General features: G+C 35.1%; 1 protein-coding gene across 2 annotated transcripts in view; it reads left to right on the top strand.

Moving 5' to 3' along the window:
- Nucleotides 1–22,164, top strand: part of nsmaf (neutral sphingomyelinase (N-SMase) activation associated factor) — a 70,184-nt gene that overhangs the window by 11,212 nt on the left and 36,808 nt on the right. For both annotated transcript variants that reach the window (XM_039754556.1, XM_039754557.1), the window contains exons 8-15: nucleotides 1,379–1,426; nucleotides 1,531–1,583; nucleotides 4,128–4,257; nucleotides 4,384–4,455; nucleotides 7,148–7,256; nucleotides 13,781–13,957; nucleotides 15,390–15,469; nucleotides 18,204–18,294. In XM_039754556.1, coding sequence (XP_039610490.1) covers nucleotides 1,379–1,426; nucleotides 1,531–1,583; nucleotides 4,128–4,257; nucleotides 4,384–4,455; nucleotides 7,148–7,256; nucleotides 13,781–13,957; nucleotides 15,390–15,469; nucleotides 18,204–18,294 — 760 coding nt within the window. The remainder of the gene's footprint in view (nucleotides 1–1,378; nucleotides 1,427–1,530; nucleotides 1,584–4,127; nucleotides 4,258–4,383; nucleotides 4,456–7,147; nucleotides 7,257–13,780; nucleotides 13,958–15,389; nucleotides 15,470–18,203; nucleotides 18,295–22,164) is intronic.

Raw genomic sequence — 22,164 nt, 5'->3', positions numbered from 1 at the left:
AGGTTCAGCATTTTTAATTTAAAAACAACAGCCTACTTTGAGTTTTGAACTCAGAATATTCAGTTTATAAGTTGGTGGTGCTAGCCTCAAAGACCATGCCAAATGCATTAAAGAAAGTGTGTGCTTATACTACTCCTTCTTCTTTAATTCTCAGCAACTTAAAATAAACAAATTATGAGTAAAGGAATTCAAATCCATGAAGTTATAGGTAGATTGATTCATTAATTAATTGTTCCTATTTTGGCCAAATAGTCCAAATATTTCACACTTTTAATTACATTAAAAATATGATTTTTTTTAAATAGATTTACCTTTAAAGTGGATGAAAATGTTTAAAGTAAGCATCAATGATACTGCATCTTTCATTTATTTTGGTAAATTCACATTGTACTACTCATGTTGCAAGACATCCAAGGAAAAGAGCACATTACTTCATAGATAGAGTCCATCCTCATCTTGCTCAGGTCAAGATTTCAAGGCTCTGCAGAGGGTGCTGAAGGCAGCTTAGAATATTACTGGCGACCTTTTGTTCAAGACATACAGTATACTGTATAATGCTTGCTGCCTTAAAAAGGCAAACATTATTGAATACCTCAGACTTCTTCCATAATTACTTTTCTCACTACCTGTCTAGCATATGGTACAGAACCAGTAGATTCAGGTTTCAATCCACAAGTCATGTATGTCTGTAGTACTAGGGTGTTGTACTGTGTTAGCCATTATGAATGTAGTGCAACGTCAAGCAAAATGACACCTTTTATTGGCTAACTAAAAAGATTACATCTTGCCTGAAGAAGGGGCCTGAGTTGTCTCGAAAGCTTAGCCAATAAAAAGTGTCATTTTTCTTGACTTCTCACTAAATCCACATGTCATAAGTTACTTAACAGCCATTCAAAATAAGAAATATTATAACAAATACTCTGTGTGCGTGTACATGTACTGTACATGGGTAATGTGTGTGTGTGTGTAATTATTATTGCTTTACTAGCTTTCTCTGCAAAATAACTACAGTTCTACCAAGATCCTGTCTTTTTAAGTATTTTTTTTATTTTTATATTTGTGGCTTATGTCTTTTGTATTTTACATTTTTGTTTTGTAGGTTTTTTAGTGTCATTATTAATATAGTTTATGCCTTTTTTAAGATTTTGACAGTCCCTTCAATTACTTTGTTTTTGTCTTCAAGATACAGTGCTTGCAGTTGTTTTCCAGTTTTTTGTTTCAGTTCTTCTAGCAATCATTACTTTTTTTATGCCTTGTTTCTCTTATTATTAGTGCGTTTCTCCCCGCTTTATCTGAAATGCTTTCTGTTGCTGTTCTTCTCATGAATTCTTTGCCATTACCTTCATGTTAACTACGTATAATCTTTTTTGTTATCTAGCTTCATAGAGCATCCTGTCTTGAAAAGCTTGGGGATCAAACTGCAATGGTAAATATATGTGCTGCTGTAATTTAGTTATTTAAATACAAATGTTTTAAAAATATTTTTAAGATTAATTTTGACGTATGTTTTTTCTTCATTTTTATTTGTAGGTTACAGCCAATTTGCAGTCTCGTTTAGCCCGAACATCTTTTGATAAAAACAGGTAATGCTGATTAATTTAATTAAGTAGAAGAGCAATATTTTAATTATAATTTAATAATTTACATTTATATAGCGCTTTTCAAGGCACTCAAAGCGCTTTACATACAAGGGGGGGGATCTCCTCAACCACCACCAGTGTGCAGCATCCACCTGGATGATGCGACGGCAGCCATAGTGCGCCAGAACGCCCACCACACACCAGCTTACTGGTGGAGAGGAGACAGAGTGATGAAGCCAATCAGTGTATGGGGATGATTAGGAGGCCATGACGGTCAGAGGCCAATGGGCAAATCTGGCCAGGATGCCGGGGTAACACCCCTACACTTTCCGAAAGACATCCTGGGATTTTTAATGACCACAGACAGTCAGGACCTCGGTTTTAACGTCTCATCCGAAAGACGGTGCTTTTTTTCAGTATAGCGTCCCCATCACTATACTGGGGCATTAGGACCCACACAGACCACAGGGTGAGCACCCCCTGCTGGCCTCACTAACACCTCTTCCAGCAGCAACCTAGTTTTTCCCAGAAGGTCTCCCATTCAGGTACTGACCAGGCTCAACCCTGCTTAGCTTCCGTGGGCAACCAGTCTAGGGCTACAGGGTGATATGGCTGCTGGATAATATTTTAATTACTTCAGCAGATAAATATTTTGCAGGTGTTTCTTGTTGTCTTTGTTTCTTCAGGGTGGTATTTTAAGTAATTTATACTGTACAGCATTTGATACATAGTTTTGAACTAGCTATAGTATTTTGTAATCTGTATATTGTAAGTAACAGAATCAGTATAAGTACATTATTAATTGCAACCAACTTCACATTTTCTGAGACTTGTGTGCATATTTATATACTGCTGTACTTTTTTCCTGATTTGTGCTGCTGCAAATTTGTTCATAATTATAATAATTGCACCTTGGTTTAACAGTTCTAATGTTTCATTGTAGAAAAATTCCAAACTTGTGAATGACGCTGCCCTGAAAAGCATAAACCATGTCTTTTTACATACTGATTTCCTTTAGGATTTTCAACCTTTAAATTCTGTGACTGACTGACTGACTGACTTCTATGGTGCCATTTGTTACGAAGATCATAAGAATTACAATTAAATGTTTGATTCATTCTGCATTTTCACACCTAATACTGTACATCTCTCATTCATTGCAATAATTACTTAACATTTTTGAGATGTATGACTCAGTTGATCGAGCTGCCCTGTGGGACATCCTGAGGGTTCGCGGGATCTCCTCGAGGTTGGTGGCTATCATTGTCGGCCTGTACACTGGTACTGTGTGTGCTGTGCAGAGTGGAGGCAGGGCCTCTGCGACTTTCCCAGTTGATTCTGGGGTTCGTCAGGGGAGTGTTCTTGCTCCTATTCTGTTCAATGTTTGTATGGACTGGGTGTTGGGCAAGGTCGTGGGGTCCAGTAGCTGTGGGGCATCTGTTGGTGAAGAAAGATTCATGGATCTTGACTTTGCTGACAATGCTGTGATCTTTGCGGAGTCAATGGAGGCTCTGATCGGGGTGCTTGAGAGACTGAGCGAGGAGTCTGAGTGTCTAGGCTTGCAAGTGTCCTGGATAAAAACCAAGATCCAGGTCTTTAATGACCTCTTGGGCACAGCCATCAGCAGTGTGTCTGTTTGCGGAGAGAGTATTGACCTTGTCGAGAGGTTTACTTACCATGGCAGTGACATTCATGTCTCTGGTGACTCTTCCTATGAAGTCAGTAGACGGATTGGGAGAACATTGGGGGTCATGAGGTCACTGGAAAGGGGTGTGTGACGCTCCCGATATCTATGCAAAAGAACAAAGGTCCAAGTCTTTAGAGTCCTAGTGCTATCTGCCTTGCTATATGGTTGCGAGACATGGACACTATCCAGTGATCTGAGATGAAGACTGGACTCCTTTGGTACTGTGTCTCTCCAAAAAGTCCTTGGGTACTGTTAGTTTGACTTTGCGCTGAAGGAGCGGTTGCTCATGGAGTCCCGAATGAGGCACATTACCTGCATTGTGAGGGAGCGTCAGTTACGGCACTATGGCCATGTGGCGCGTTTCCCCAATGGTGATCCATCTCGTAAGATCCTCATTGTTGGGGACCCGAGTGGCAGATAGAGGGTCATTCATGGAGGGTGGGGACTGGATCGTGTGTCTGCCTGGGGGGTTGCCAACTGGGATCCCGAGTTGTTTCGTCGTGTAGTGGGTGCGGCAACGTACTGTACTAGTGCATGCGGCAACGTACTGTACTAGTGCATGTTCCCCAACTTGACTTGACTTGAATATTTCTTTTGTTAATTACTGATTTGTAACCACATATCTTTTTAGTCTTTCCTCTGTGATCTTTGGCTGTTTACCATTTGATCAGTTTTTTTTAATTACTGAAATTGAGAAATTTGAATATAACTGAGCACATGGTGTATTTTTAAGGCTTAACACAACCTAATATTGTCCTTGATACTCTGTTATAGCTGTTTGCATATTCACTGCAACAACGCCACAGTTACAATGGATATGTTATCTTTTTTTCCTCACTGTGTTTCTTCTATTATTTTAGTTTTGAAAACATTTCTGAGAATCCACATATGGAATGTGAAGCTGAAATGGTAACACCTTTAGTTACGAATCCTGGGCATTTGTGCATTACTAACCGAAACCTCTATTTTCAACCACTCAATGGATATCCTGTAAGTTATATTTTATATTATACAGGTTACTGACATTCTTTAAAACAAATCAATCAGAATAACTAGAGCTTTAGAGGGCCTCACTGGTGTATATAAAAGTGTAAATTTCTGTGTTTTACATTATAGGAACCAGTTGTACGCATAAAACTGGAGAATGTGATGCGTATTTTTAAAAGAAGACATGGACTGAGACCTTTGGTGAGTACCTAGATAATAGGTTACAATATTTAGATTTACATTTTAAAACCTCATATTAAATGTTGTATTGTAAGAGATCAAAGTCATAGGCTAATTCAGCTTACATCTTGTTACTGTATTTCATTTTGGAATCAAACTGGAAGAACCTGATTGAATATTAAAATTCTTTCCACAATCATTATTGTTCCTTTTTGAAAAAGCGGTGACATTTAGTCTCAGTCTATATTTTACCCCCAACTGTGTGTCAACAGTTGCAAATGTACCCAAATAGTTTGCTGTGCTATAGTCATGTCTTTGGGTTAGATTTTAATGATCCAACCCTAGAGAAATTTGATCTGATCTGACGCCTTACTACTCACAGAAAGATTGAGGAACCCAATGTACTACCTAACACACAGTTCTTTTGTGCTAATATTAATACAATGGTTGTTTTGTTCAGCTAAATGCAATTTAAGAAATAACCACTGGAATAGGTAAATCAAGATTTTAGGAAGAGCAAAATCACAAAGCATAACACTTCAGTTAAGGAAGTTAATAACTTACCTTGAATGTTTTGGCCTTGGATAATTTTACTCTAATTTTGTTCTTGGATAGACCTACATAAATTATATTGTTTGAAGTTTGGGGTTAGCTGTGCTTATTTAAATCTATTTAATGTGAATCCATTTACTTCGGGTAAATTTTACTAGCAATAATTTACAGGGGTGGGCAAAAGTAGGTTTACAGTCGTTTGTATGGAAAAAGGTAATGCCTACTACAGTCAAGCACACTATGATAATAATAAGAAGAAGACAAATAAGAAGTCAAATAATATAAATAAATAATAAATAAATAAATAATAATACAAAAATAAATTTTGTGTTTTGCATACTCACAACTGTAAACCTACTTTGCAGCCCCAAAACCCCGTTTAAGCCCCATCTTAAATGTTGATGATATATCTGGCATACACAAGTGCAAAGCACTTTCATATGTCAATCTTTACTGTTGTGCTTAAAGTATACTTATCCAATTTCTTCTCTTACCCATCTATTCTTTTTCTTAACTTTTTCATAATCTGCATTATTTAAGTATATGGTTTCAATAAACTTATCAATAAGCTTATCAAATCAGCCAGAATGCAATTTAGGAACCAGTCCTGGTTGGAGCTAAAGTTAAATTTGAACATGTTTAATTGCAGATTTAGTTTAAATGATTTTTTACCTAAATATAAAACAACTAACTCATTTTGCAAACAGGCATTTATTCATTTACAACTGAAAACACTTAGCCAAAAAACATTACATAACCAATGAGTAAGAAGAAAAGGCATGTTATACAATATATTTAAGTGATTGCATTTATTAGTTTTGCCTCAGTATGCGGAGAACAATACAAATTTCCGTACTGGATCGGTCGAGCCTCTGGTTAACAACCGCCACCAGTACAGTTAGCCAACAGGGTGCTGGCGGAAATTGGGTTACTGTTGGCCGAAGAAGAAGAGGGAGACATGCTGGAGGCAGGAGGAGAAGAGGAAGGTAAAGAGTGTGACCTGAATACCTCAGTATACAGTAATGCCCAACACAATTCTTGGTTCAAATAAAAGATATTTATTTGTCAACCACTTGTTTTCAACAATCACTTGATAAAAGATTAATGCCAAAATTACAAATCAGATCAATTTCTTCCTCCTTCCTTTCTCCAAGAGTTTGTCACATAAGGGAGTCTGAGTCTGGAGTCAGTGGGTTCCTTTTCACTTAAAAATCGGGATTGCTTTCCATGTCATCGTACCGCATGTCAGGAACACTTCCTGGTCACATGAAAACCAATATGATCCTCCTCCAGCAATGCCCACTAGTGGTACCCAAGGACCTTGACAGGACTGTGCTTCTACTCTCCAATCCCTACGCAATCCTGCTGGTGTTCTGATTGGGATCAGCCTCAAGGAACACTGCCAGTGAGTTATGAACTGCTCCCGGTATCCATGTTCACCCAGTCCATGTATTACAGTTCAATCCCAGCCTGGAAAAATATAGGGCATTCCAGCAGGGTTGTGTTTTCACTCCTATAATCCTTCCATTATGACATCCTGGCCAGGCAGGAACACAGTCTCCATTCTGGTCTGGTCTGCCTGTCTGTCTTCCATGGCACTTACAAAGCTTTCAACGTAAACAGCTTGTCTTTGGGTTTGCTGTAAGTAAAAATTGGTCTTGGTTCATTGGCATGGCAGTAGCTGCTCACGAGATTGACTAGCCCTTTATTTTGAATTAACCTAAAATTGAATCATTTACAGAACACTCTTATTTCAATTCATGGGTGCAAGTAGTTGTATTTTTTGCTGGCACCATTGAATGCTATGGAGTAACTAATATTGTCCGTCATACACATATTGATACGTCATAGAGTCACACTGTACCACCCTAAGTATTTCATGTCTAAAATGTGTGAATGGATTATGCAATATCTCTTTTGTTTCTAATTTCATTTTTGTTCAATTAATCATGGTGGGCTTCCATATTATTAAAAGTATACTGAGTAATGAATTTAAAATGTTATAGATTTAAAAGGTCATTATTGTCACATGTACGGAGTACAGTGAAATTCTTACTTGCATATGATAATCAACATATTATTTTACCTTCTGGATAAATGCTTGTAAAACAGAATTGTCAATTTAAATGTATTGTATAATTAAACTGTGTGCTGTTTTTAGGGTATTGAAATATTTTGCACTGAAGATGACTTGTGTTCTGATATATACTTGAAATTTTACAAAGCAGAAGATCGTGATGAGCTATATTACTACATTGCTTCAATTCTAGGTTAGTTATTTTATTTATATTGATGTGTCTAAACATTTAACAGATTTTAGCACTCCTTTTCAAAATTGTTTTCCTTTTACTGGTATAAAGCCAAAAAAAACTGCACCTTGCAATTCCCAAGTTCTGAAAAATAAAGCATAAAGAACTGGATTTAAATAAGAGAAAAACCTTCCTGAGTCTAAGGCTGGGGTGGGCAAAGTCATTTCTGGTGGGCAGCAGGTACTGCAGATTTTTGTTACAAACCAGCTGCTTAATAAGAAACACTTATTGCTCAAGAAACACTTCTGCTTCATTTTAGTTGTCTCGCTTATTAAGATTTTGAACCCTTATTACTTATTTTAGTCTTAAACAGCTGTATTCTTGGTTTTCAATTGCTCCTAAATTTCTTCATTTAGCTTGTTTCAATTTACACCTGTGTGTATTTATTCTGCACTATTTGGTTTAATTAAATACTTGGAAGGAAAGTGAATAAAAAAAGTAAGGACTGAGAATTACTCATCTGTTTTAGACTTCAAGTCATTTGGATGATATATCCTTAAAAAGGATCAAAGTCTATGATTTGAGAATGATCTAACATGGCAGAGTTAAACCACTAACAAGCTATGAAATTAAATTATTGGCAAAGATTTATTTCTTATTAAGCAACTGGGTTGGAACAAAAACCTGCAGCCACTGTGGCCATCTAGGACTGACTTTGCTCATCCCTGGCCTAATCTAGAATGTGGTGACTGTTGAAGGACTGCCCTCTTCAAGTTAATTAAAAGATTTTTGATTTGATTTAGGTCAGTTGTCTGACTAAGCCACTCGGAGACATTCGCCTTCCTAAAATTTACCGACTATACAGTTGCTTTGCAAGTGTCATTGCCATACTGAAAGGTAAACCATCTTCCCATTTTCAACCTCCTGGCTATCTGTCCTGACAAGTGTAGGAATAGTGTCCTTTAGATGGTAGGGTGTATCAGATTTTGTTTTTTCACACATCCCATTTTTCATTTCTGACAAATTTAAATTTCGGTCTCATGTAACCCTAGCACATTTTGCCACTTGGCCATGGAATCTTTAAGGTCATTTTTAGCAAAGCATACACAAGATTTTATGTGCTTTTTTCTAGCCCTTGTTTTTGTAGCCTCCCTGGTCAGCCTTCTTCTTGCTGAAGCAATCAATTTGTAGGGATGGCCAGATTTCTGCAAGGTCTGTGTGGCACCAGATACTTTCCACTTGTCAATGATGGAGTTAGCAATGGTCGTTGGGATCCTTATTACTGCTGAAAATTTGTCTCATTGCCTTATTTGAGACTTTCCACAGCTTTATCTTGAAGTATTTTTGAAAGTGTTTTTCTACCCATTGTTTATTTTTTGTTTTGAAATGCACTTCCAAGCTGTAAAATCTTTTGGAACCAGGTATTGTTATTTAGGACTAATCAAAATCACCACAGCTGATTATAGGTGGGAGCAAATTAGTTTGCTGTTTGATTTTAGATCTGATTGCATGTACTTACAAATGTAATTATAGGGGGTCAGAGGGTATTCACTTATCTAAAAAAAATCAAGTAAGCCTAATTAAATTTGTTTTATTTTCAGTGTGTCATCCCAGAAAGGTGCACATCTTTGAATTGGGGTGGTGACTTTAAATTGCTATTGTTTTTGATATTTTTTTTTTTATCGATCAGTACTAAGCAAAACAAATTAGTGGTAAAATGTAAATTTCACCATCTTTATACACATAGAAAACTGTGTTGATTATATTAGCTCCTTATAAAATGCCTTTGCTTTTAGTTTTGCAAAATGCTTTTTTTTATTTTAGAATAATTGTGGATTCAGGTTCCATTTCTAAAAGTTGTTATAAAGCAACGATTCATTGATATGCATTATTGATTTTTCTCTCAATCAAAGTTTAACAGTTAAACTGATATTGAATTAAAAACTATTCATAGATTTGCTTTCATGTCAGACTTAAAAGTTGGATTTTAATAAACTAAAAAACTAGTTTTAAACTAACAATATGAAATCATACATATTTCGGTAAATATTTGGTCAATTTAGTCAAAATTGCTTTTGCATTTGGATTAACATTAAATAACCTGTGATGCCGGTGTCAGTTTGTGTTTAGCCATATTAGATGTTTAGGCATGTTTCTATCCCTGTACTTTGTAGTTATTTTAATTGGCTACATTTGAAGACTGTGAAATTGCAGAAGTAGTCATTTTGTTAGTGCACATTGTCAGACACAGCAATATTACTACTCATTATCTCTGCTGTGTGCACCTCCTTGTGGGCCATTACAGTTGTGAAGTTACTACAAAAAAGCGTGGACAGACAGACATTTTAAGAGTTATACTAATGAACATTGGTTTGCCTTCAAAAACTACGTGACTGATGTAAATTTAGTATTTGTAGATTCGTATTCAGTATGTTATTCTGCCTGTATTATCCTATCTCACTGAAGCCATATGTTCAAGATGTATGTCTCGAGAAATCCGTTTGCTTAAAACTCTATATATTGTGGAACTGGACCCGGACACAGACAGGCGGACATCGTTTCTTCACCCAACACACGTTTTATTTACAAATATATTTACAATATTTTAAGTGCACACCCAGTGCCTCCAGCACCGATCCCCCAAAGTCCAGGCCTCACAGTCATAAATTGCCTTCCTTCTGGCCGCCACCACTCCTCTCTCGAGCTCCGTCCTCTTCCACCCGACTTTTGCTCTCGAATGCAGGGAGGCGGCCCCTTTTATACCACCCCGGGTAGGCTTCAGCTGCTTTCTGGCACTCCTCCTTGGACATGCCCCCATGTGGCGGAAGTGCCGGCTGCGCGCCCGGAAGCCCTCCGGGTGTCCCCATTCTTCTTCCCCCCAGCACTTCCTGGTGTGGTGGAAGTGCTGGGCTCCAGGGTTCTTCAGGCACCGGGGCGCCGCCTGGCTGTGGCCACGGGCCCCTACAGGGTTGGACTTCCAAGCCCTCTACCCGTGGCCCCCAACACAACCAGTGCGGTCGCCCCCTCGCGGTCTGGAGGAGGCAGAAGCCCTCCTCCGGTCCTTCTGGGCGTCCCGGCTGGGGGTGGAGCCTGCGACAATATTAATAAGATTTAGAACACTTCAGCTTTTCTAGTTTTTCTTTAAATTTATACAGTTAAAATGCTATGAATGACCTAAAATGATAAAGAGGTAAGCAGTAAACTGCCAGAGGTTTAAATGTAAAGTTTAGTTTAGCAAAAACTGAAAAACATAAAATATCAGAATATTACAAATGGGCCTTCCGGGAACAACTAATAGGTTACAACCAACTGATCTTCTACATCAATTAAAGTAAATTAAGCTTTGCAAAATGAAGCAAACAATTTGCACAGTTGTACCAACTTCTTTTGATTACTTCAGAACCGTCTGTTTGTCTTAAAGCACAGTTGGAACTGACTGTGTTACTACACCCTGTGAAGTACTACTTGAACAATATTCCAGTGATAATGGCAAGAAAACTGCAATTAACAAATTCTCTTCACAATAGAAACTGAGACTTTCTTTTTTCGACCACTGTTAAGCTGTGCTTGAAGCTGTTGTGCTGTGATGCAATTATCACACAAGTTGGTACATATACTATATGCACCAACTTGTGTGATAATTGCATCACAGCACAGCAGCTTCAAACACAGCTTTAGAGTGGTCGAAAAAGCAAGTATCATACACACTGAAGCTATGGTGTAAGTTCCACTATGGTGGAACTACCCTAGACCATATCAGCTTGGTGTCATTTATAAAGTACCACCCTCATAATTGGATATTTGGCTGGAAGTAAGCTATTTGCATTAACAAAGTGGTGTACCCACTTAAGTGACCACTGATTTTATGTTTTAAATTTTCCCTCTTTTATTTTTATGTGCCTGTTGGCTAAGGCAAACAAGCTGACCAGCACCATAAGTATCTCATAGAAAATTTTAACTGTGGCAACTAGTATGTATCTAGTTGGATAAAGGCTAAATAATGATCCTAAAAGAAGAAGAGCAGCAGAAGATGATTAATAAATTCTTATAAAGGTTGCCAGATCTGATTTGTGCAAAACATTAATGAACATGATTGCTATATGAACAGCCTAATTTGTATGAACAGTGAGGTTATGGTAGACTAAAGTACTAAGGCTTCAGACAGGATTTAAAATCTGAGACAGATGGGACATCTCTTATGATTTAAAGCAGATAATTCCACTGTTTTAGGGTATTGTTAGCTTAAGGGTTGACCTGATGTAATTTTGTTTATCATTATAGTTATTTGATGTTACTCTTAGAAGATTGACATATTATGATAATTTTCATTCCCTATTGTATTTACTGGTATGTTTTGTTAAGTAATTATGGTCAAAATCATGAAACTGTTTCTATACTATTAAGATTTTGAAATCAGTCCTTAACTCAACAGAAGCCAGAATAGTGACTTAAGAACAAAAGTTATATGGTTGTACTACCTAGTCTTGGTAATGGTAGGTTGGGCATGTATGCATTAACTTTTCTGTATCTTGTATATTAAGAAAACATCTTAATTGCCTTGCATTTCTTAGCTTGAAAAAGCAGATTTTAGAAAGTCAAGTAGTAAGTGCTAAAAGACAGATTATCATTAAAGATAATACCTACCTTTGCCTTTTTGTCTTCTAATATATAACAGTATAACAATTTAGCAGATGTTATTAAACAAATCTTGCAGATAAATGTGCCAGAGCCATGGCTACACCACTTGATCTAAATGAAGTGCTTTCGTCAGCTGAGGTAAAGAAGGTGTTGTTTGATGTATTATCTTTTGTTTCATCTGTAGTTATCATGGATGTTTTTTTGGTTGCTTGATTACATGTGTCTATTCCTAATACCTAAAAACAAGTTGGATAAATATTTGCATTCATTATTGACTTAATCCTTTAGACATACTGAGCAGGTAAGATTTTATAAGTGTGGCACAAACTTGCTGGTCTATCTTTATTCCAGTGTGTTATAATTGTTACAAATTAGCTAAAGATTGATGACTTTGCAATTGGGATACATCAATAGCAATGGATATCCGAAATTCTGCAGCTGTAAAAGATTTCTTTAAAAATTTTAAGTGCTCATGATGAATGCACACACTGCACCATTACAATATCACCCCAGACCTTCATTTACATCTGATATAAAGTGATCATGAACTTAGTGTTTTTGCCATATCCAAGTCTTTCTATCAGTATGAACTGGCATGAATCAGGAATCAATAGATGTTTTTTCAGGTCCTCCACTTTCTTGTATTTTTGTTGCCTAGGTCACTGAGTCCATGTCTTTTTGTTTTATTTTGGAAGAGTTTCTTTGATTGTTGGTTTGCCTCCGAAGATTAAAACCCATTACACATTTTGAAATGTCTCCTTTGATACCATATAAATACTGCTCTGCTAGTTTGCCCGCTGTAAAATTCCTGTAATTTTGTACAAGTTGTGAGTTTCAGTCAGCTGTTTTCACCAGTAGTTTGTTTCTGACCACAGAACTGCAGTTGGTTGACCTTTCTGTGGTTGGTGGTTCATTTTCGATTCACTTGTCACAGTGTATTGTTGGAGAAAACCTCAGTATATTCTTAATTCTCTGATAACAGTATACTCCATGAAATTAAATTTTTTAATCTTGTTAATTTAACTATGAATTTTATAACATTGTTTATTTAGATAGCATTGCCTACATATACTATATGATATGTAACTAATTGACAAATTAGTTATGTGGGAAGGAAGGGTAGGGTTGTCTAACTGAATGGCAAATTAATGTATATAGACTGTAGAAGGACAAAGTTAACCACTAGTTATTAGTGGATAACCACAGCTGGTAAACACCCCTTTAAATAAAAAGGGGTACCTTTTCCCTACAGATTACTTGGTTCAGCAAATTAATTCAAAACATGCTTTGATGCCTTTTGGCCAGTGTCAGATAAAATATCTTAAAATTAATTCTACTTTATTGGTCCTTAGAAGAAGTAAAAAATTAGAACTTAGAATTAAGGTAATTTTAAATTGGTATAGAACATTGATGCCTTTCTTCAACATCATTTAAAGTGATTTTCTGAAAATACTTGGCTGCTGTTTTAAGGCTCACTTTCTTTTATGTTTTACCTTCAGTGAGCTATAAATTGAACATGCAGTAAGTATTTAAAAAGATCTGAATCACTTTCCTCTAATGCATAATTATTATGTGTAATAATTTATAAAGCTCTTATTCAAATTTCTAATTATTTCTTCCTATTAAGTTAAAAGGATATTGTTCATCATGCATTGTGGACAACACTGGTCAGTGGGTGTAGTAGCATTTAATACCAATCACATTGTTCTTTGTATATATTTATTTGTTTTTTTGTTACTAGTACAGTATATGTACGAATTTGTGAAAGTCTTTTTAACTGGTAGGTCCTATTTATTTTATATAGCAATATAAATGATTGTATACAAATGTGCAAAGCTAAATAAGATGATACCTTTTTATTATTTGGTGTCTATTCTATCTAGTAGATTTTTTTTTTCCTCCAACAGAAGATCACATGGGAGATTATACAGCTGAAAACCTTATGTTGCAGTGGCAGAAAGGACACATAACTAATTACCAGTATCTGTTACACCTTAACAACTTAGCTGATAGGAGCTGCAATGACCTTTCCCAATACCCTGTGTTTCCTTGGGTAATAGCTGACTATAACAGTCCAAAGCTTGGTAAGTAAATACGTTTTTGAAACCAGTATGTTGCAAGTTACCTTAAGATTTGACTCTAACCACCCTGACATTACCACTTACAAACTAAACTGTTTGTTTAACAGTGTTTATAAGCTTGCAGTGGTCAATTGTTGATCATGCTTGTTTGTATTTTCAAAGTTTATTTATAATTAAAGTGTTATACTGCACAGAATGTTTTTAAAACAATTTTATTTGCAAATAATTTATTACAGAATTATTTGAATTTACTAAAGGGATAATTAAGTAAATTAAGTATTTTATGCACTCCTCATTTTTCAATTAACAGTTATATAATAAAGTAGTTTCCTCCTTCCTGATATCCTCTATTTTTATATATGTCACAATGAATTGTTTCAGATCAGAATATAATATACAGTAATAGGTTAAGGGAACTAGTGTAAATGTATAACAGAATTCCTAAATTGCTACTTAATGTACAGTTATCCAACATGCATATTTCTTGTCTGAAGAGGTAATTGTCCCCTTAGTCACTCACTGAAATAGCTGACCATAGTTCCTTAAAAATTAGATTCAGCTGACTGTATGCAGCTAAGACCCATTGCTGCAGTCTGTGTTGAATATAAATGCCACCACATGTGAGTGGTTTAGTTTCTAGAAGAACACTATGCCTCAGTCAAGGGTAGTTCCAGTGATCTAACAGTTATCAAAAAGGGTTACCAAGCCATTTCTTACCCTCTGGGATTCCCTCCCACCACAGTTAGGGTCACTAATTCCAAATGGATAATGGTGGTTAGTCCTTCTAGGAATGACTGGGTTATCAAAAAGACACCAGTGATGACTCATTCAAGAAGTCGCAGAGGATCTCAGAAGAACAACCAAAGAACTGCAGGTCATTCTAACTTTAGTGAAGGTCAGTGTTGGAATTGACTGAATAAAAGTGAGATTCATGGGAGAGAAGCAACGCAGAAACTCCGACAAATCATTTGTTTTCTCTCATTTTTCAAAGAAACACTTGGATAATTTTTATGTAGGTAAAATATGTGTACACTAACATACATTAGTGTTTTTATTTGATCTTTAAAAGGCTTGGCCCATATTTAACTTACTGGTAAGTTTCTACAGGTTATTTTACTTGTGTTGCTGCTCATGACACTACTTAAAAGAAATTTTATATTTTTTGATAGACTGAGCTTTAAGTCACTAAAAAAATACAAATTTAAACAATTTAATATTTTTATTCTATCAAAACAAATGTATGCTATTTATGATTTTGTCTTGCATCTAGAAAAAGTGATTTTATAAGAAAAAAATATATTTTCTCAGTTGTATTTAATTTAGGCATCATTATAAAATGAAAGCATGACATATATTTAATTGGTCAGGTTATTGATTGCTATGCACATGCATTTTTTGTATTTTTATACTACATCTCTGCTTTATTTTGAAACAGATTTGATGAATCCTGAAACATTCAGAGACCTGAGCAAACCAGTTGGTGCACTGAGTAAAGAAAGACTTGAGAGGCTATTGGTGTGTACAGTAATGTAATTTTTTTTTATTGTGGATAGGACATTTTTATTTGCAAAGTTCAATTTTAAGCAGTAATAATCCTTTAGTGGTAAGAGTAGCATGATGATGACACCCTCACTTTATCAAATTGTTCCTCAATAAAATATAATTATAAGCCAAAAATACTAATAAAAGGTAGTGAAGTCCAATGTTAGAAAATACATTTTTAATTTAACCCGTAGGACATTTCAGAGTATATGACAGTAAAATAAATATGAACTCTTACAGAACCAGTGATTTAAAACCAGTAATTTAAAACCTGTTTATTTGTATATTAAAGGTTTTAATTCTTCTTTTGGGATTTATTTTAACAGTAATTTGTATTAAATTATATTTACACTTAAGAATTGTTCTTTCTATATTTATTTTATCAATATCTTAATATTTTTATGACAAAAGCTCTTTGCTCTGCTTCTTCCCCTAATGACTAGAATACTTGCATGTTCCCAGCCATCTTTAACTATGAAGATATAACACTGGTCTGTTAATTAAATTATACTATCCTTACACTATCTAACCTCACTACTACTTGGTAAACATACTTTGAAGAAGTGGATAAAATAATAATCTTTTTTTTAGAAAACCAAGAGGTAAAGAGTGACTGTTTGATGATTACCATAGAGTTATCTGTCACACCAAATGGGATGATATTATGCAATTTACACTTACTGTACAATGTATTAATTAGAACATTGGACAATCAGACATGTTTTGACGAGACCTGGTCATTAATTCCAGAAGCCTGTCTATCCTATTTACATAGCTTGTCCAAAATAACATCAAGTCAAGACTTAAAGGTCACTAAAGTCCAAATCCCATACTACTTGGTAATTTTTTTTTTTTTTACGTCTGTGGTTCTTTGCATGAAAAAAGCTGTCTAACATTTGTGCAAATTCTGCCTTTAACACGTTATCAACATGTCCCATGATCTTGTTGCAGAGTGTATTCTTAAGTAACACCTGTGATCCACTGTACTAATTCTTTTGATACTTTTATTTAACTTTTCGCTCATGTCACCTCTTAATCTCTGTTTGCTTAAAAAAAATTAACTCCTTCAGTCCCTCCTAATAGCTCATACTTCTTAATTCTGAAATTAGCCTAGTCTTGACTTTCTGTAGTGCTGCTATGTCTTTTTTGTAATATGGGCACCAGAACATTACACAGTACTTCAGGTGAGGCCTCACTAGTACACTCACAAGTAGTAAGCATAACCTCTTTTGACTTGTATTCTAAACACTGTAAAGTTTCACCTAACATCCTTTTAGCCTTCTTGACCACTTCTGTACACTGTCTGGATGTAGATACTTATGAGTCCAGTATTAACTTTTAGATCCTTTTAATAAGGTGCACTTTCAAAATCCAGATCTGCCACTGTGTATTACAATGTAACATGTCTACTTCCTATGTGTAATACATTTCATTTTCTTAATTTAAATTTTATCTATCACAAATCTGCCTAAGTCTTTTTACTATCCAAGTCCTTTTGTAACAATTCTGAAGATTCTACATTAAATGCCCTTCCACATAGTTTGCTTTCATCTACAAATTGTTGATGTGGAAGTATTTCTTTTTTAGCTATTCTTATAGGTAATTTTTCAAGATACAGTGTGTACTTTAGTTCATTAACATGATTGTTTTATTTAATTTTTATATTACAACTGTACACAGAATTTCTATGATTTAATATTCTCCATTGGTACTGTTTTTAATGTGTGACAACATTTTAAATGAGTTACGTTGGCACTGTTAAAAAGGCTTAATCTGGTTAGTACTATGTTACATTTTACAATTAATTTTTTTTAAACATTTTAAATAATCATGATGATCTTTCTATGTAATTGTACTTTATGTAATACATGCTGAAGTATTCAGTATTTAAAATATGTCCACTGCAGTTTCACACTACATTTTACAAAGTATAATAACTCTGTTGATTTTAATTAAAGTATGCATTTTGCACTTATCACAGTAATGCAATGTTTCTATTAATATACTTTCTCTTTGCTTACTCTGGTAAGAATCGTGATAACAACATGCTCTGCTGGACATTTAGGCCGCCCTGTCCTTACCATCTATTTTTTTTAAATGTAAATTCTAAACAGTGGTGTAACAGTCCATGCATTCATTCCAAACTGTTCATCACAGCTATTCATTAACAATGATATAGCCTCATAAATTTTTAACTGTTCTGTGCCTATGAAATTTATTCACCCCTTGGTAATTTTCATATTTTATTATTATACAACATTCAACCATAGCAAATTTAATTTGGCATTTTTGACATTGATCAACAGATAAAGACACTCTGCAAGTAATGCCCAATAATAAATTGAAGCCACTTCTAAAGCACTCCCTGCCAGTTGAGTCAGAATCATTCAATCTGTTTTTCCTAATTGGTTATTTTACCATAAAACATGCTTGTATTGTTACAGATTTTCAAAAAGAAGTTATGCGGATTTTCTCTGGGTAAAGATCAATGACTAAAATAATAACTAGAGGTTGTGAATTGCCCCTAGATTTAATGTGCAGATTACCAGTAATATGATGAGGAAGCTAATTAGTTATGATTATTTACTGTTCTTTGTGCACTAGAGTAAACGGAGTTAAATGAAATAATAATATGAATACATTTTTATTTCTCAACTGTTGAACAGTTTGCAGATTGTCTGTTATAAATAGATATTTTCATTCACAGGATCGTTACAGAGATATGCCAGAACCAAAGTTCATGTATGGAAGTCATTATTCATCTCCAGGATATGTACTGTTCTACCTTGTAAGAGTTGGTATGTTCATATTTTTGTACCGCATGTGTCTGCATGGGTTTTCTTCCAAGTACACTGGTGTTTTTCCCACATCCTTAAAAATGTGCTGTTAAAGGTGATTGGCATTTGAGTGTGAATGTGTGTGTGTCAGTGAATCTTGTGATGGACTGGTGTCCTGTCCTGCCTGTTCTGCACACATTGCTTCTCAAGAGGCTCCACTCCCCAGTACCCCCGACCCCAAATTTGATTTAATATTACTGTCTAATACATTTTACCTACAACTAAGGCAATATGAAATCATCATGAGACACACAATGGCTACAAATCTAAGGTGCATACTTAGTATGATATCATAAAATGAATTAAAATTGTATTAGGTCTTCTGAAAGATATCCATCTAATTTATCTTTTAATATAATATTTGTAAATATTTATTTTAGCAAAATAAATGAGTTCATTTCAGTCTATGAACAAGTACATTTAATACATAGCAGGTATGTTGTCTCATGTACAATTAAGAATTTAAGCATGTTTCCTAAAAGGTATGCCGCATTTCACACAAGTCACTTATTGATCAATGTTTAAATTTCACTCTTAATTTTCACTGATTTCAGATGAACCGATAAGTTTCTGTTTAGATAAATGTGCATTTCTGTTACCAGGACATTTAGTGGCAAATTTACCTTAACCTTGGGTGACCTAATGACACAAAAACATGTTGTTTTTTTATTTATTTATAAATATAATATATATATAAATAAATAAATGCATATGTATACATGCAAAATTGACTCACTAACAAACAAAACTATTTCCTGTTTAGGTGGAAAGCTAATAATACAGTATTTAGGGGTAAAAAAAAAATACCCCAAAATCTAAAAAATGCCTTCATGGATTGAAAAAAAAAAATTAGCCACCATGTTTATTTGCTGATATTTGTCATTAGTAATGCTCTAGGAAGTGGGGAATTCTAATGCCCCATGTGTCCTGTTTCACCACAATGCCGGCAGCAATCTCCCAGAAATATGGGGTGTGCCAGGCAAATGTAAGCTATCTGCTGAAGCGAAGTGAAAGACGCAAAGCTCAAAGAAGATGCATTTAACAAGTGCTTGCCAGGCACTGTGGCTGTGTGTAGTTAATTGTGTGCATCTTATCAAGTAAGACATGTATTCATTATCAAGCTTGGATCACAAAGTTGCACAGGAGAGTTCAGCAGGTTTTAAAAGGGCCACCGCGTCCCCCTGCGGCAGTGGTCACACAAGATATCACCGCTCCCCCAACACAACGTGATGCAAATGGCAAGGCAGGGACTAATTACCAGTGAACTGCTCCAGACAATTCATCAGCACTCACAAATTTTAAAATAAGAGCATCAATAAAAGAACTGTGATTTCAAAAGGTAATAACTGCTTTTGTTTTTTTTTTTATTTCCTCAACCACTTTGGGATAACAGTTTTATTGTCTTGCTGGATTATGGGGTTTATTTTAGAGCAGTATTCCTTTTTATTTGTGGCCTTGAGACCCAGTTTTACCTTTTTAAGTTCTTTGACTACACACAGACAGCATTGCGGAGTGGGCAAAATTTCTCCCTTCATGAATTGAGTATGATTTGAAGAGCAGGGATAGGAGTGGCTCTCCTTGGTGAAACGAACACAGAAACAGAGAAAAATATCATGCAGCATTGTCCATATCTTCAACAAACCAGGGGTATGTAACATGTGACAATAAATCTTAGAAAACTGAATACACTACATGTTTTAACAGCGTGTAGCCTTGCATTTTATTTTATTTTATTTTATTTTTTTAATAAATACTGTTGTCCATCTGCATATTGTTAAGTTTACAATATCAAAGATCAGTTTTACGCTCTTATTAAAGTTAAAAAACAAAAGAAAAAAATAGGGTCAAGAGACAATTGCGAGAATGAAGTGAGATTTATTTTTTATTTCTTTTTTTCTATAGCAGATAAAGATGCTACTTTCAAGATTGTGATAAGCAGAGAACAAGACAGTGCTTTTGATACAGTAAAAATAATTAGTAAGGGTTTTTTTTTTTTTTTTTGCAGACATTTGTTCAAATCCACTGTATACCAGTGGGGGTACTAATTTTAGGCTTTGATAATAACGGCGAGTCAAGATTTTTAGCAGTTTCTATCTTTTTAATGAACCAACTGTATATCACCTTTTTTACATAGTAATTCTGATATATTTCGATTAATCAATTGCACTATAACTGAGGCCCATTGACTTCAAACATTTCACAGGCTCTTACCGTGTGTGTATGTGAGTGGGGTTGAGTTGCTATGCAAAATGTAAATAAAAACAGAATGATATGTAGATCTCACACACCCATATTTTATTTACAGTGGAACATATAATACATTTCAAATGTGGGAAGTGAGAAACTGTACTATTTTAAGAAAAAAAAATCAAATTTTGAATTTTATCGCAGCACCACATCCCAGAAAAGTTGGGAGAAAGCTATGTTTAACACTGTGTAGCATACCTTCTTCTTTTAACAACAGTCTATAAATGTCTGGGAAATGAGGAGACTAGTTGCTGGACTTCTGGGAGAGGAATTTTGTCCTATTCTTGTTTGAAATTAGATTGTAGCTGCTCAAGAGTCCTGGGTCTTTGTCTTATTTTTTCGTTTCATAATGTGCCAAATGTTTTCAGTTGGTAAAAGGTCTGGACAGCAGGCGTGCCCTGAAATGCACATCATCTGGATAGGAGCATATGTTGTTCTAAAACTTGTCTATACCTTTCAGCATTGCTAGTGCCTTTCTAGATGTGCAAGCTGACAATTCCATAGGTACTAATGCACCCCCATACCATCAGAGATGCAAGCTTTTGAACTGAGCACTGATAACAAGCCAGATGGTCTCTATCCTCTTTAGTCTGGAGGACTCGGCATCCATGTTTTCCAACAATCTGGCTGATCCATCAATCATTAACCACATGAAACTGTAATATAGCCAGTTGATGTGATAGGGTAAATCACTACCTTTAATAGAAAATTACAGCATTATATAAAAAAGTCTGAATGGTGTCCCTTCTACAAATAATGAATAATAATATGTCTTATAGTGCATACATAGTATATATAGTAAGTTTAATTAGCATTACGCATTAATTAGCACAATTAACACAATGTATTTGTCATTAAGGTTAACATGTGCTCGCACAAGCTGAGTACCAAAGGTAATTTCTACAGTCAGTTACCACAGAACACCAGTTAGCTTGCAATGTAGTAAATTCTCACACACAAATTTTGGTAAGAGCCATTCGTATAATAATATGTAAATGCCAGTATTAGTGTAGACTGTAAGTATCAATTGATTAATCATGTCTTTGTGTACAATAAGTAGGTGCTCTATTAGTCTTTCCTGCTTCTAGCATTAATTCTGTAAAGAGGGTTGAGTCAGATGATTACTATTGAGCAATACATGGAACATTAGTTTATTGACCATTTTAGTTGGATATGATTACATAGGTTTATAGTAAAGAAAATGGCATTTCTGGAAATATGTTAGGCCAAGTTTAATAAGTTTATGTTCTTTAATTTGCCTTTGTTTTGTAATCAAGTTCTTTAAATCATATGGAAGATATGAGCAGGTTTAACACGTCAGCATCTTCAGTCCTGCTCAAAGTGGCACTCAACAGGTAGTCGCCACTATAACTTTCATTCCATTCTTTAATACTTGACTGTTCCAAAAGAAAGTAACATCTGCTGTATGGTATGTTTTAAAAGTAATGTGAAACAAATTAGGAAAAATGTGCTTGATTTTGCTTTATTCTGACATTTATTTTCAGTATTATTAAACACTTTTCATAGCTACAAGTTGATGACTGATTTTTTTTTAAACAGGATGTATTAGTTATTCCTGGCAAA

The sequence above is a fragment of the Polypterus senegalus genome, chromosome 5 (genome assembly GCF_016835505.1).
Source record: "Polypterus senegalus isolate Bchr_013 chromosome 5, ASM1683550v1, whole genome shotgun sequence".
In the NCBI taxonomy this organism is placed as follows: Eukaryota; Metazoa; Chordata; class Cladistia; order Polypteriformes; family Polypteridae; genus Polypterus; species Polypterus senegalus.
Note: the sequence above shows the minus strand (reverse complement) of the source record. Positions and strands in the feature narration are given on the sequence as shown.